This window comes from Gadus macrocephalus, chromosome 12, assembly GCF_031168955.1.
Source record: "Gadus macrocephalus chromosome 12, ASM3116895v1".
NCBI lineage: Eukaryota > Metazoa > Chordata > Actinopteri > Gadiformes > Gadidae > Gadus > Gadus macrocephalus.
Window position 1 is genome coordinate 24099747 of NC_082393.1, and position 16194 is coordinate 24115940.

The window sequence follows — 16194 nt, forward strand, 5'->3', positions numbered from 1 at the left end:
AGGAAAGAGAAACAACAATGTATCGCTATCGGTACAGTAAGGATGTTCATAGAACCAAGAACCAAGCACACCACTTGGTGTGGTGCATGGGCTCTTCACAACTTCCGGCGGTGTATCACTCCTCAAGTAGTCCGGTAACTTTTTAACCCCCGCGTCTTCGGTTGCTAAGCGACGTCAACGTCTTTGGCGGACTATTTCTCTGCTGATCAACACTACGAATTCTGGTATCAAATCAATTGTAAAAAGTTTTTTTTCGTTTTGGCAAGTAGCCGTATAATAAGCGGGATAATGTATAGAACGTCGCCGGTCATTATCGAAAATAAATTATTTTCCCAATAATGACCGGCTTTCTACACATTATCCCTTGCTTATTACACGGCTCTCCACAATGCTGTAGACTGCTCTATTCACTTGCATGGGCCTTCCTAACGTTTAGCTGTCAATTATTTTTGTTTATTCTACTTCGCGCCGGCCGACATAATAAAACAATTCAAATACTTCAATTACTAGCCTTTTTCTTATTCGTATTGCATGCTTATTAAATGTATACTCTGTTTAAGTTCATCTCCCTCGAAAAGTAGTTCCCTTTAGAACTACGGTGAATAACGTTAGCTCAGCTGTCGGTAACTCGTTTCTATAGCAACCACACAAGGCTGGATCTGATCACTAGTTTAATAACGTAGTTACTACATCCGTATCAAGTCAGCTTTAATGACTATCGATCAAACATGCACTCCTTGGTTTATTTTTACTATGGACCTCATGTTGGAAATGTATGTGATAGAAAACGATACAAGCGGTGTATTGATCTACTGTGCTCAGTCAGCAGCAAGTAGAACCGACAAGTCAGCGGGCAATATGCCGGATTAATGCACCCCTCCCAGCCAATCAGAATCGAGCATTCTTAGATGAAGTAGAATAAAGGCTACTATCTCCTTCTCGACTTGAACTTTTTAATTTAAAAGGTTAAACAACTATAGTGTTTAACCTTTTAGATTGAGTAGAAATACTTTTTAATGTACAGTTAGCAATTAAATTGACCAAGGGGCTGTATTTAAAGCTACAGAAATAATACCAAAAAAAACGTAACTTTCAACGCAACTCTAACATCGCTTCAGGCGTCCACACGAATCCTAACACGAAACCGCATAGGTCTGGTTTTATTTGAAACCACCCTGGGACCATGGACCTATCAAAGAATGGTTTATTATCTGCCTAATAACATGGTTATTACAAAAATGGTTTGGGATATACACCCGCGGATGAGCTAGCCTGGCACCGCCCACCTACCTACTTCCGCTCAATTTTCATTTCACTTCTGTACAAATTAAAGTACGATGGTCTGGTAGGACCAGGCTACGGATGTGCATAGATGCGAGGCGGATTCACGAGTGGATGTTGATGGATATTGCACAGATGGATATTGCACAGATACATCTTACTATGAAACTACTTCTTCGAGTTTAACTCCCTCTGCATCAGCAATCGGCTAGTCTGCGAACATCAGGGTGAGAAGGAAGGGACATTTGTTGAACTTTTTTTTTACAGACGTGGTTTAATTAGCAGCTTGGAAACATAGATCTGTGATATCGTCAGAGTAATAGTTTATACACTTTATGGTCGGAGTGCTAGCTTGTGGAGATTGACATGACAGGGGCTATCGGAGGGTTAGTCAATTTTAAGGCTGCCAGCCATGTATTATGGGCCGGTTTCCTATTCAAAGGTAGCCTGTGGAAACGTATGATTACCCCAGCTGCCTTGGTCCTATATAATTCATTACTGCAGCCAGGGGCAATGCAATAAGATGATCCTCCTGTAGACCTGGTTGTTTGCTTTTCCGTAGCCATTTCTGCGAGCCTCAGAGCCTGACTCATTACCTGCTATGGCTACTAGAGCCACAGAGTAGGAGTAGGTTACCATGCCAGAGGCGTAGCTGATTGTTGAAATCCAACATGGCGGCGCCCTGTAACACTTTCACCGTACAATTTTATCCCCTTCAGCAAGTTCATTCATTTTTAGTTATTGTACCAATGAGAAGGCAGACAATACATCTGTTATATCAACTAAACTTCAAATTTCAGTTCAGTTCATCTTTAACTCATTCCCTGTATCCAACATAGATAGCTAGGATAATATGCTACAGATGCTCAGTAAGTTAGTGCCAGGAACGTACAACATACGACGATAAGTGTGTACGTGCCAGGACGTACAACATTGAATAAGTGAGTCAAAGTTTGTGTATGAGTGTGTGTTGGTTCCTTGTCTCTTTATCAAAAACAAGGAACAGCACACAGCCACGGCTAAAGATACCGCCATATCCACTTCAGCTACTGCTACTTATCGTTATGGAGTGTTGGGCAGCGATGCAGTGGGTGGGCAGTGGGAGATGAGCTGTCAAGCGATTAAAATATTTAATCGTGATTAATCGCATTAATGTCATAGTTAACTCACGATTAATCGCGATTAATCACAAATTATTTTTCTATGCTAAATATCCCTTGATTTTTTTGTCCCATAATTCTTCTCATTTTAATTCTCTTATCAACATGGTGAAGTGCATCGGCTTGCCTTGTGCAAATGATTTTTTATTGATAACAACATTGGCATATACTGATCAAAACAGGACGATACAAAAAAAGAGCCTATAGTGCAATTAAACGACTGCTTTGAACAAATGTAATTTGAACATAGCAGTCAGGCTACTGCTTCTTCGTTTTGAGCCAAAAAAAAAAAAAAAAAAAAACAACAACAATAAAATAATTACGTTAATCGCGCGATAAATTTTGTAACGCCGTTAAAATTGGTTTGCGTTAACGCCGTTAATAACGCGTTTAACTGACAGCTCTAGTATCTTATTACCAAGCGCTGTCAATCCTTGGTACGTACAGTATCTGTTGAACAGTAACATACCGTCCGCCGGAAAGAGTTTTTTCCCCCAATTTAAACGGGAAGACACCGTGCTACGCTCCAACCGTTTCTGTCTAACGTTCCCCTTGGTTTCGTCCACCACGGTTTGCAACGATGTACTCACAGAAAGCTAGCACTTTATACAGGCACATTGGATAAGTAATGTGCTCGAGTTCTCACTATATGAAATTTTCCTCTCTTTCTCGACATGGCTGCATCCCTACACCCCACCCGCTTGCTTCCATATCTCTCCCCCAATGCCCCCTCATCTATCTCATAGTGTTTAAAACAGGATAGGTAGAATATCATCACATTATGTTATACCCTAATACCCCCTCTGCATCTTTCTGTTAAAGGATCATTCACAGATGTGCACATCTGTGTGGAGCACCCAATCAAAGCAAAGCAAAAAAAGCGGGCTACTACTTACAGAAAAGTCTGCTCGCTGTGCCACAGCCATTTATAATTAGCCCCAAAATCCTGTGATGTTGTTTTAATAGTGCCTTTTAATGAAATCGCGAAGCATGTAAACATGGAATTTCAAATAGTGTTTCCTTGTGTAATTACTCACTGAATGCAACGCGTGACTAAACAGAGATGATTTCACTTAAGCGGGACCGCAATTGCATATTCTGCCACAGAATGTCTGGCAGTCATATTGATCGCTATTTACTTTGCCCTCCCGTTTGCACCGTCCCTATAGGCTACATGGGGGACAGTGACCACCACGTCTACATGTTTCACATTAATAAATAAATAAGTAAATTAATAGCGTGCTTCAAAACTGCTGGGTAGCACGCCACCCATAACAGCGTGTTGGTAGTAATTACCCCGGTGCTTATCTGAACAACGTGACAACAACGGAGGACAGAGAAAACACGCAGACAGACAGAGGCCCGTCTCATTAATTTCCCCCACCGTACCTTGTTTGCTCTGAAGTGGGGCATCTGTCAAACTAGCGATGCATTGTGCGTGTGTGTGACAGAGACAAACGCGGCCTTTACCAAGGCAATCCCACGGTTACCACTGCCAGTCCCACGGGATTGTGTTTCACAAGGAGATGCGCATCTAAATCGACGGTTGAAATACGACGGAGCGGGTAATATATGTGGATTGAGGTTACGATGGAGCTGTTTTTGTTTAGGTGTTACAGAATAGCAACCGTGAAAAGAAGTTGGTAGCTTCAATGTGATAAAAACTGAAAGTTTTCTGGACGAGAAAAACATTGGAGGATGCGGGCATCGATCCCGCTACTTCTCGCATGCTAAGCGGGGCTCTACCATTTGAGCTAATCCCCCACGATGACCCGCTCCGGTGCTTCACAGAATTATATAAAGCATAGCACATACTATTGATAATTTTGGTAATAGCACTTATTTACAGTTACTTGTGTGTATTGAATATCGACAATATCTCCATATTTACGAAAACGAAAATATTCAATGCGAGCTGAACAACGACTTTGCGCATTTGCCTCTTTGTTTGATGGCTGTGTGGATGGTAGGCTTACGAAAGCAGAATAACACACTACAGTATAAAACCATCTGATTGCAATTACAAGTGCAACACTGTCCACTGTCCAGCTGCACGCTGAAATCGTGCTACGTCATTGCTACACACACTGCAGGACCGACCGACACTAGTGAATCCCTGCATTGCGAGGAAACTGCGATGGGACAGTAGCCAAGTACAGGGGGGCGAGATAACGGAGAACAGCACCACAGCAAAACCCTCATCGTTATAGTAGTCTGCAATCGTAAAGACAGCGCACACCGGGATCATCTATCTATCTTCTTCTAAACAAACTAATGGTGACAGTTTATGGTAAGTCAATGTGACTGAATGTTTTAGCCTTTGATTTTCGCATTAATCGGACTGGATGCTAACGGACATAGTTCGCCAGGTCAGACTAGTAGGCTCATAAAGTCATTTGATGGCGGTCAACAGGAGCCTATATGAAGGATATCTGTGCAAGGTGCGTGGAAACTGCGTCCAAAACATAGGTCTGAAAGGACTGGGCCTATGTTCCCAACATAACTGCGTGGCACCCCAAACTAAATACAATGTACAGTACGATTTAGTCCAATTCATTAGCCACGCTCGTCACCCATAAAAACATATATATTTCTAAGCATAGAAGCAATGGTAGCAAAAAATAGCAGCAATGTTTAATTTCTCTCTCTCTCTCTCTCTCTCTCTCTCTCTCTCTCTCTCTCTCTCTCTCTCTCTCTCTCTCTCTCTCTCTCTCTCTCTCTCTCTCTCTCTCTCTCACTGTTAAATCAATCCCCAACTGTAAAGATTTTAATTTAAATATATTCTAAAGGATATTTTTTCTTTATTTCATTATGAGCAGGCTACGATATATTATAGGACAATCTGAATTAGCTGCATTCATTTCATCCCTCCCCCAGAAACCCCTGTTGAAACTTGTGTTATCGGCTTCGGTATAGGATATCAACACCACACTCTTTCAACAGATGACCAACCTGCCTCTGACTATGTCCTTGGCCAAAGCGCTATTGATCGTGACGTGTGTCATCCTGAACTTCACCCTCTGCGTGACCTCCCTGCCAGCGGAGATAGAGAGGGGATGGAGAAGAGCCGTGCACGTGCTTGGTATGTCCCTACTTTCACTTTCACTTAAAAACAATCAACCAGCAAGAAATCAATTACTAAATCAGCCATGTTAAATTGTTGGAGTTTGTATGACAACTAAATTGATTTGTCACTACATGTCACTTTGCCTTAATGGCTGTGCAATTTCAAAGTTCTGTTTGCTGGGACAATGTTGTCCCTGTAATTGCTTTAAGGTGAAGCACCTTGTGCAAAACATATGCAGCAGAGAGGTCTAATTGGGTGTGTCGTCCTTACTAATTGTGGGTTCTCTCAGTCAGGCAACTTTTAATCACACAGCCCTGGCAGCTCTTGAATGTGTGGAACACAGAATTAGTATCTGCAGTTTGACTAGTCCCACGTGTCAGACTTCAGAAACAAGGACTTCTGGATCCGAGATTACAGCCAACTACCAATAAGCAGAATGGCACAGGGTGACTAGACTGCTCCGTGTTACTGGGATTGGCTGCGTTTTTGGTGGCCTGACCCCAGCTGGAGCTGTCCCCGTAATGGCCCCCGTTTAAAAATAATAGAATTTATAAAATGTACAAATCGATTTTTTAAATGGCAAAGGTTCTAGCTTTCTCATGAATGTTAATTTCCAGACAGTTGGTAATTAGCAATGTGTCTGTCTTGTCGGCTGTGATGTGACCTTGCCACTCGGGGGGGGTCTATCGATCCACTTTACACCATAAGCAGGCATGACCGATCATAAACAACAAGCTATTTACAATACCATTCCTTATCCAATGGGCCTGGGTTTTTTGGCTTGCTTACCTAAGCTTAAAACACAACTTCCTTAATCATTGGGCCAAAACTTTTAAACTATACTAAATTTACCATTAAAAAAGGCCCAACTTTAATAGGGCTTGTACATTGCAGAATGGCATCTCAGCCTCCATTTTGGAAGCAAAGGAGCATTGGAATGTTAGTTATTATGATGGTGGTAGTAGTTTTAAGGTCATTGTTTACGAATGGTGAAATTCGTGAAATTCGTGAAATTATAAATCCTTATGGGAAGACATTGTTGTGTTTAAAACTGCAAGACATAAGTAACGGTATATTTACGTGGATTTAGGTTTTTAACAAATAGAAAATGCATGATTCCTCTCAATACTGCAGATTATTGCCAACAAAAAAAATATGATTCATTCTGATGTACCAGCCATATACTCTCTCATCTCTATTAAAATAAAAATAATAATATAACCGCAAGCACTGATTAACAGGGTCCAAGCAAAATTAAAAGTCAAGAACACACTAATGGAAGATATATAAATACACCATATAATTGTCATATTTAGGGAAATTGGTTCCACTTATAAACCTGAACGGCAGCCTCATTCACATGGTCAAAATGTCTATTGATAAGCACACAACATCCAGAAAACTCAAAACACACATTTCTCAAGTGAATTAAGGGCTTTTTTCAAAGCCTATACCTGGAAAAAAAATTGAAATTCCGGGGAAATTAAACATTTGAGGTCAAATATAAATATGAAAGAGTTAATAATGAAGGAAAAATGGTTAACGAAGAAGTTCCCCTTAATGCCATACTGTGTCTTGGCAGTCCGATTCTTGGAAACGAATGAGCCGGAATGTTGATTGCCTGATGAATTTCAGGTGCTGTTTAATGTTGTTTCTTAAATGAGTGGCAATGACAGAATGTCATGTTCAGCTTGTTCATAATGCTTTAATCAGGATTCGAACTCTCAACCTAAGGATCACCAGTTGAGCCACTGACATTCCTGAACTGACTGAAGCCTCATTCACATAGTAAAAATGTCGATTGATAAGCACACGACATCAAGAAAACTCCAAGCACACATTTCACAGGAGAATTAAGGGCTTTCTTAAAAGAGTACAGATCTGAAAATGTGCACTGTTAATGGTAACCACCTAATGATAGCTGTATGGTAGTTATACAATAACAAAATGGTGGTATAGGCTAAATGGGTTGAGACTGTGGACGTTTGGCTTTTCTATGAAAACTTGGGAAAAGTAAGCATTTTTAGAGCAGAAGACCAGGGGTAAAATGATGCATCTGATTTTAGAGATTAATATGATGAAAGAATTTTTAGTCCTGGTCAATCTAGTAAGGAGAAATAAGGCTAGTTCATAATTTGTAAAAATAGCGCCACCTTTGGGTGCAGTACCACAATTTGGGTCTATGGGTAGTGAGGGTTATTGGTAACCATACCTGAACATTTCAAGAGTTTTTTTACTTACGGTATAGGCTGCAGTATGACTTTTACAGAATTTGAGGGAAAAATTCGCTGCTTGGTCCCCTAATTAGAAATTGAATATAAACTACGAATGTCCTTCATTCTAGAAATCTGGTCACCCTAGACTAGCAATACACACACACAAACACAGAGACCACAAATGTGCATCCACGCACGCAGGCACGCACACACACACACACACACTTGCACACACTTGCACACACACACGCGCACACGCACACGCACACACACACACTCAGTTGTCTAGTCTCCAAAGACTCTTAGATTAAGGATTTGTTGAAGGCAAAGCAACGTTAGATGTGGTCATGAGCTCTATATACTTGAGCACATTAAAAGGAAGCACTCTCATATTGATGTTATAAAAAACATCAATATGCTTAATTGATGCCCATGGCTTAATGTGACAGTACAATAAAAGGGCATAGTGTGTTATATTTGACAGCGTCAATCCAATTTGCTAGCAATTCCTTTGTGGTGCCCCTTAAAATTCACCCAAAATTTAACCGTGCAATTATTCAGGCTTTTCATTCTGTTCACAAGAATTCCATTAAGAACACTTCTGTTAAGTATCTTTGTCATAATGATACACTGTAGAAGCTTTTCTCCTCCTCGGTTCGTTCATGTTTGAAGGTCCCCACAATTGAATATACATTTCAAAAACAAATTCTAATAAGGTATGGAACATGAATTGTCCGTACTTAGAATACTTCAAAGGAGAAGAAATATGGAGCTTTGACACGTTTCAATAAATTCAAATAATTACATATTCCCCAATTCCATTGTGTTTTGTATGTCCTTGCACTTAAAAATAGTATTTAGCATTGTAAAGCATCTTATCCTAGCTACCTTTTTTGTGTACAGGGGAATGGGTTAACCTCCCATTTTAAGTGTTGTTTGTTTTTAAGCCTCTGCTAAATACCCTAAATTAAAATGTAAATGTAAGTGAAAACCTAGTCAAAAGCACAGACCTTCCTTCAAATCGTCCAGATGAACCCATCTATAGATGTATCCCCGTCTCCTCTTCTGGTTTTCAGAGGACGACACCGGCGCGGTCATCGTTCAGACCGCGCCGGGGAAGGTGGTGACCCACCGGGGAGGCTCCATCACCCTGCCGTGCCGGTACCACCACGAGCCAGAGAGCACCGACCCCTCCCGCGTCCGCATCAAGTGGACCAAGGTGACCGACGCGCTGCAGTTTGTGGACGTCTACGTGGCCCTGGGAAGGTACGCCAACTGGATGTTTAAAATCGACTCTCGGGGCGATTAGCAGACGCTTTTATCCGAAGCAGCTTATAATAAGTACATCTGTTAGAAGAACGAGAAACAATCTATCACGGTTTGTACAGTAAGGATGTTCATAGAACCAAGTGCCAAGCACTAACAATTGTTAGGTGAACCCATTGCGTTTATGCAACAAAAATAGCTAGGAAAAGATGCTACACACAATGCTAAATACTGTTTACTATCAAATAATTTCACGATTTGGTGTTTATGTCACGAGTTGTTGTTTTGTCAGTTCAATCACTATAATTGCTGTCGTAGCTCGTTGGCTAGAGGTCATAGAATCATGCGTTGGTTGTTATGATAATAATATTTTTTTCGAGGAATCAGCCGAGGAATATAAAGCTACTTTTAGAGAATCTCTATCAACAACCCCCTAAACCAAGAGATAATGACTCTAATAAATCTTTATCATCATGAGCACTGTGTCTCCTCAGCCTGTAGTCGTGTTTGGCTCTACACCAACGCATACAAACAAATCTCCAACCCCCCCCCCCCCCCCCCCCCCAACCCCTTGATTTTTTTAAACGCTCTGCTTAATGTGTGTATAATTAAAACACTTAGATAATCAAAAACAATCAGGCGTGAATCATCATCAGAGCCCCCGAGGAGGCAACGACGATAACGCCGCGTGTGTCCCAGGCAGCAGCGGGTGTTCGGCCCGTACCGGGACCGCGTGTCCCTGGAGGGGGCGGGGCCCGGCGACGCCTCGCTCGTCATCCACAACGTCACGCTGGCCGACTACGGCCGCTACGAGTGTGAGGTCACCAACGACATGGAGGACGACACAGGATTTGTTAACCTCGATCTGGAAGGTCAGGACTACCCGGGTGTGTGTGTGCGTGTGTGTGTGTGTGTGCGTGTGTGTGTGCGTGTGTGTGCGTGTGCGTGTGCGTGTGCGTGTGCGTGTGCGCGTGCGCGTGCAGTCCCGGTTTCACTGTGTGAGCCGTACCTCATCAACTACTTCGCTCCATTAAGATGGATGACAAAAAGCGGTTATTTTTAAGGGGTGCGTTTCATTCGCTATACTCCTGTGATCCCGTAGGGGTGGTGTTTCCCTACTACCCCCGCGTGGGCCGCTACAAGCTCAACTACCAGCAGGCGGAGGATGCCTGCAAACAGCAGGACGCCATCCTGGCCTCCCACTCCCAGCTGCACAAGGTGGGCAGCCGTCTTTCCTGTGATGTCAACGTGAACACCTTGTGGGGATCCAGGGTCATTATCATAAACATAATGGGTAGCATGACCTTTCACGTCTTTGTAATGCCTCCCACTGATTCCTACTAATGACCTGTAAAAGGTGCTGTGATTTCAGTGCCTCCTATTTTGCTAGTAGTTCCCTTAAGAGTTTTTTATAATAGGAGGTAAACTGTGGGTCTGTCCGCTTTGAAATATATTCCATTTACTGGACCCTTTCATCTGCAACATCTTTCAGTGTGAAAAGTATTTTTTTTATTTTCTTTCAAACACCTCAAGGCCAGATCACACTTCTCTGTTCTGCACATACTTTATGTAATGATCAGGGAAGAGCCACGACTCGCTACTCTGCGTCTTGGCGCACTCTTAGGTCATTGACCTGGTTTGCTCAAATCCATGACCTAATTGTGTGTTCACATATTTGATCCGCGTTATTTGTGCTAGCAAACCTGCCCCAGTAAACAAGTTTGATCACACAAACTTCAAAACATTCGGGCGAGTGGTTTGAAGCACAATGGAGGAGGATGGGCTCTCTTGTGAACAACAATGATTCTTTCCGCGAATACATTTTCAACCACGGCCGAGATAACCATCACTTCGGAAAATTGGCCTCTAAAGGCGTCTTTGAATTGACTTTGTGGGGATTTTGAGCCAAGCCTTCATTTTTGGTGAGAACGCTAAAAGCTAACCTTAAGAGTAGGCAAAGACGTACACTCCTCCAAGTGCTTCGCAATGCGTCAGGCTTCGCTGCAGAGGAACGTGTCAAGTCAGGGCTGATTGGTCAAGCAGGGCTCAGATGTATCGACTTTGTTTCGATGTTGACAGCCGGACATGCAAATCCAACGAACGCACACGCCGAAATCGAAGCACTGTGTTGTCAGTACTGTACTGCTAATCTGTACTGCTTTTCAGGAGTACAGATTTTGCAACATAATTTTCAAATGGATACTTTGCATCTTCAACACATCGACAACGGAGCAAACTCCAACTTTTCTGCGTTAATTCGTCTGCTCGTGGCCTCGAACGTGTGTCCACGTCGACGTGACGCGGAAGTACAAAAGCACACAGCGCCGCAAAGACCTGCGTCGTGTCGCGTCGCCGAACACAAACGTTGGGTACTGTGACTTTAGCGTGGTGGTGTTGACGACACGCTCGACCAGGTGAGCTGCACCTGACCGTGTGTCTAGCTGACAGACTGGGTGCCTGGGTTTGGGATCCCCAGGCCTGGCTCGAGGGTCTCGACTGGTGCAACGCAGGCTGGCTGGAGGACGGCTCGGTGCAGTATCCCATCTCCAATCCCCGGGACGAGTGCGGCCGCAAAGACATGCCCGCCGGCGTGCGTAACTATGGTTACCGGCACAAAGAGGACGAGCGCTATGACGCCTTCTGCTTCACCTCCAACCTCAACGGTGAGAGAGAGAAAGACGGATGGAGAAAGTGCGTGTGTGCGTGCGTGCGTGCGTGCGTGTGTGTGTACGTGTGTGTGTGTCTGTTTCCATCCTTGAGAAACAGCAGGCGAGCGTATAAAACACACGGGACTGGGATTGTCTCAATTCTGTGAGCAACAGGAAGTGATGGAATCCCTTTTGATCCGTGAGAAAAAGATCTGAAACCCCTTCTTCTAAATGTCCGGTACCATTTGTCCAGAGCAAGCCCGAAGGCTGAAGCCGAAGACACACTCGCACGTCCTGAACCTCACGTTCTTTCAGAGCTGTTAGACGGGGTGGGTGGGTGGGTGGGTGGGTGGGAGGCTGGGTGGGCCGCCCGACCGCACCATGGAGTACGGAAGCAGCTGTGGCTGTAGACACAGCAGGGGGCGGGCAGTGGGTGGGTGGGGGGGGGGGGGGGGGGGGCTGGGGGGGAAGGCGTGGGGGCACGGGGGCCGTGGCTTCAGATCTGCTCCTCTGATGTCGGGAGCCCAGGGCCATTGGAGGAGTGGCGGTGTGTGTTGGTTCTGCTCCGCTCACAGGGCCGCCGAGTCCTCTGGGGGCTTGTGGGGACCCCGTGCTTTCATCTCCCAGCTCTTTGAATTACATCATTTGAATTTTCACTTCAAATGTGTGTGTGTGTGTGTGTGTGTGTGTGTGTGTGTGTGTGTGTGTGTGTGTGTGTGTGTGTGTGTGTGTGTGTGTGTGTGTGTGTGTGTGTGTGTGTGTGTGTGTGTGTGTGTGTGTGTGTGTGTGTGTGTGTGTGTGTGAGTGAGTTTTCTATCACCCCTCACACACATACCTTTTTTTTTTCTTTTTTTTTTGGGGTTCCTGAAACGGAAAAGATATATTTTTTAAGTTTGGAAGTTTAGTTGAGCTTTGGGAATGGGGGATGAAAGTTTGCCCCGAGTCATTGATGTCACCAGGCAAACAAAAAGTGGAGGTGAGTCTACTCTGTTGCTTAAGGCGATTCTATAGAAAAATACCTTTTGTCTCTGAAGTTATTCACCACCATTCCTCCACAAAAATTTAAACGCCTTACAACCTCAAAGCCCAAGAAAAGAATTTAGCTGGCCTTTAAATAATATACAGTTGACAGATTACTACAGTATGCACCTCTGGGGGTATAAAAAATCGATATACTTTATACACATTTCGATAACAAAACTATTTCCATATTTCTGAAAACACAAACCAAATCCCATTTTGCTATCTTATTTCCTCCACCATCTTATTCATGGATCATCTAAACAAAAATTTATCGCGATTTAATCTTTTAACACATTTCAATAGCAAATTGATTGCTAACTATTCTTGAGCCTAAAAAATAAAAAAAACATTTTAGCATCCCCCCCCCCCACAAGTATTTTGCGCATGTTAGCCCAGTACCTTCTCTCAGCCAGTAACAGGGAAATTCAACGAGTGGCTGAATCACGGGGGAGAAGGCTGGCTAGGAGCTGGGGGTTTCAGCAGCACCGTCGACCCACACCTTAACCCAGCACAGCCGGAAGACGCTCTCCTGAACACCCACCAGAGGAGACACAATTGGGCTTCTTAAACAGCCGCGGGCGACAAACACAGCAAATAATCAATAGGGTAGCTGAAGTGGAGGGACAATTTATTATAATCACCATTGCTGTTGTGGTGGATGAAAACAGCTGCCCCTTATTCTTAGAAATGACACCGGGGCTCAATACAGCTTAAACAATTCAACCCATCATTCTTCCCGTTTCAGTAAAATTGCTTTTCCCCCAAGAAATCTCCCCGGAGGGAAGGTGAATGTAAAGATGGGTGCTGATTAACAGCGATATTGAGTGAGCGGTCTACTGAGGTCTTGAGTGTCTACTGTAAACCCGCTCGCTTTTGATTAGCTGCCAAGATGGTGGTTGGTGGTTGATTTGATAAGATGACCACATCCCCGAGGGAAAGTCCGGGAAATCTGAGAATATCTGCCTCAGGGCCTGGCACAGTGGTCCACTCCTCTCTCTCCCTCTCCGTTTGTGTGGGTCTCTCTCTCTCTCTCTCTCTCTCTCTCTCTCTCTCTCTCTCTCTCTCTATGCTCGATCCTTCTCTGCCTGCTCTCTCCCTTCCTCTCAGTCTCTCTCCCTGCTCACTCATGCTCTCTCTCTCCCTGCTCACTCATGCTCTCTCTCTCTCTCTCTCTCTCTCTCTCTCTCTCTCTCTCTCTCTCTCTCTCTCTCTCTCTCTCTCTCTCTCTTTCTCTCTCTATGACTCTCTCTCCCTCTCTCTCCCCCCTCTCTCTCTCTCTCTCTCTCTCTCTCTCTCTCTCTCTCTCTCTCTCTCTCTCTCTCTCTCTCTCTCTATTTGTTTGAACAACCAGAACACAAATAAAACAGTATGAGAAAACAACTATCTCAGTAATGGAAAAATAACAATACAATAAAGCTTAAATCAAAACCCCACTCCCTCCACCTCCTCTCTCCCCCCTCCTCCTCTTCTCTCCCCCCTCCTCTTCTCTCCCCCTCCTCCTCCTCTCTCCCCCCTCCTCTTCTCTCCTCCCTCCTCCTCTCTCCTCCCTCCTCCCCCCTCCTCCTCTTCTCTCCCCCCTCCTCCCCCTCTCTCCTATTCTCTCCCTCCTCCTCCTCTTCCTCCCTCCCTCCACCTCCTCTCTCCCCCCTCCTCCTCCTCTTCTCTCCTTCCCTCCACCTCCTCTCTCTCTCCCCTCCCTCCCTCCTCCCCCCCTCCTCAGGCCGGGTCTACTTCCTGAAGCGCTTCAAGAAGGTGAACTACGCGGAGGCGCTGAAGGCGTGCGTGCGCGACGGCGCGGCGGTGGCCCGCGTGGGCCAGCTGTACGCCGCCTGGAGGCTGCAGCTGCTGGACCGCTGCGAGGCGGGCTGGCTGGGCGACGGCAGCATCCGCTACCCCATCGTCAACCCCCGCGCCCGCTGCGGGGGGGCCGCCCCCGGGGTCCGCCACCTGGGCTTCCCCGACAAGAAGTTCCGCCTCTACGGGGTGTACTGCTTCCAGAAGAACAAGGAGGAGGAGAAGGAGGAGAAGGAGGAGTGGAGGGGGAAGAAGGAGGGGAGGGAGGTGAAGGAGGAGAAGAAGGAGGTGAAGGAGGAGAAGGAGGGGAGGGAGGAGAAGGAGGTGAAGGAGGAGAAGGAGGTAAAGGAGGTGAAGGAGGTGAAGGAGGTGAAGAAGGAGGTGAAGGAGGAGAAGGAGGGGAGGGAGGTGAAGGAGGAGAAGGAGGGGAGGGAGGTGAAGGAGGTGCAGGAGGGGAGAGAGGTGAAGGAGGAGAAGAAGGAGGGAAAGGAGAAGGAGGGGAGGGTGGTGAAGGAGGAGATGGAGGTGAAGGAGGAGAAGGAGGAAAAGGAGGAGGAGAGGAAGAAGAAAGAGGAGACGAAGACAGCCATGCAGAAGACTCTGAACACCAGCAGCTCCCTGCTGAACAACACCATGGTGCTTTAGGGTGGGGGCGCATGGTGGGGGCTGTGGGAGGGGGTCCATGTTTGATTTGAATGCAAAAAACTGCCGCAAGGGGCGGATTCCATCGCTTTTAAAGCTACACACTCAGAGACAAGATTAGCTTATTTGCACATTCGCCAGGGGAGGAGAAAGGGAGGGGGGGGGGGGGGGGGGGAAGCAAGGGCATATCATATTAAGGGTGACGTCTTTATTAGGGGTGATTTACCTTTTTATCTCCTGACCGTCCATCATAGGGCTGCACGTATGAGTGTCTTTGCTCGGTGGGAGATGGAATACTAAGCTGCTTTCTGATGCGTACTCGGGCATAGATCAAACTAGAGAGCCTGTCGTTATCGTCCTTGTTTACCTGCTCGCGTGTGTCAATGCGTGTGTGTGTTTACGAACCAATACAATAGATTGCTATATTGTTATACAGAATATGAATATTGACATAGTAAGTGTGCGCGTGTGAGTGCGTGTGTCTGTGAGTGCGTGCGTGTGGACACTGGACAGTTTAGCCCCCTGCGCCGGGGAGCCACCGAGGAGCGTTGATTAGCGAGGAGGGGGGACCTCCGCGCGGGTATGGACGTGCTCCAGCACGCCCTTGAAGTGTGGCCCGCGCCCAGGGCTCTCGCTGCAGCCGTCAGACACGCTTGGTTAGCAACCTCCTGGCACAGCGCGATACTGGGATACGACCCGTTCCCTCATTACTTAAGAGCTGACAACGTAAGCGGAACAGCAGCTGATCCAGGAGAGAAAAAACACGACTCGCCCCCACTCTCGCTCTAGGATGTTTGCACTTTAGCGTTAATATGCACATTTTAAAATAATCCCTCTGGATGAGGCTATAAAGCATGCACGTGCTCTGTTTAGTGGGAATCTCTGGGGCTGCACAAGCAAAAATATAAACAAAATCGTACAAGCTGCAATAATTGCTAAATTACCTTACGCATTATCTTCCTGCACTAGACGAGAAAATAGAAATTAGCACAATGATAACAAAAGTAAATCTCATTCGTCTTTTCATTGCAGAACGTGCGAGTGTTTACTGTTGATTACAACCATGAAACAATGTGCCATGTCAATAAAAAAATATA

General features: G+C 45.3%; 1 protein-coding gene across 1 annotated transcript; it reads left to right on the plus strand.

Annotated features, from left to right (window-relative positions):
* Window positions 1–4224: 4224 nt before the first annotated feature.
* On the plus strand, window positions 4225–16194 carry hapln4 (hyaluronan and proteoglycan link protein 4). The gene is made up of 8 exons (XM_060067671.1): window positions 4225–4731; window positions 5385–5523; window positions 8801–8990; window positions 9690–9862; window positions 10093–10208; window positions 11467–11653; window positions 14382–14836; window positions 14981–16194. Exons 1-8 carry the CDS (start codon window positions 4729–4731, stop codon window positions 15098–15100), a joined length of 1383 nt encoding a protein of 460 aa, XP_059923654.1. The 5' UTR covers window positions 4225–4728; the 3' UTR covers window positions 15101–16194.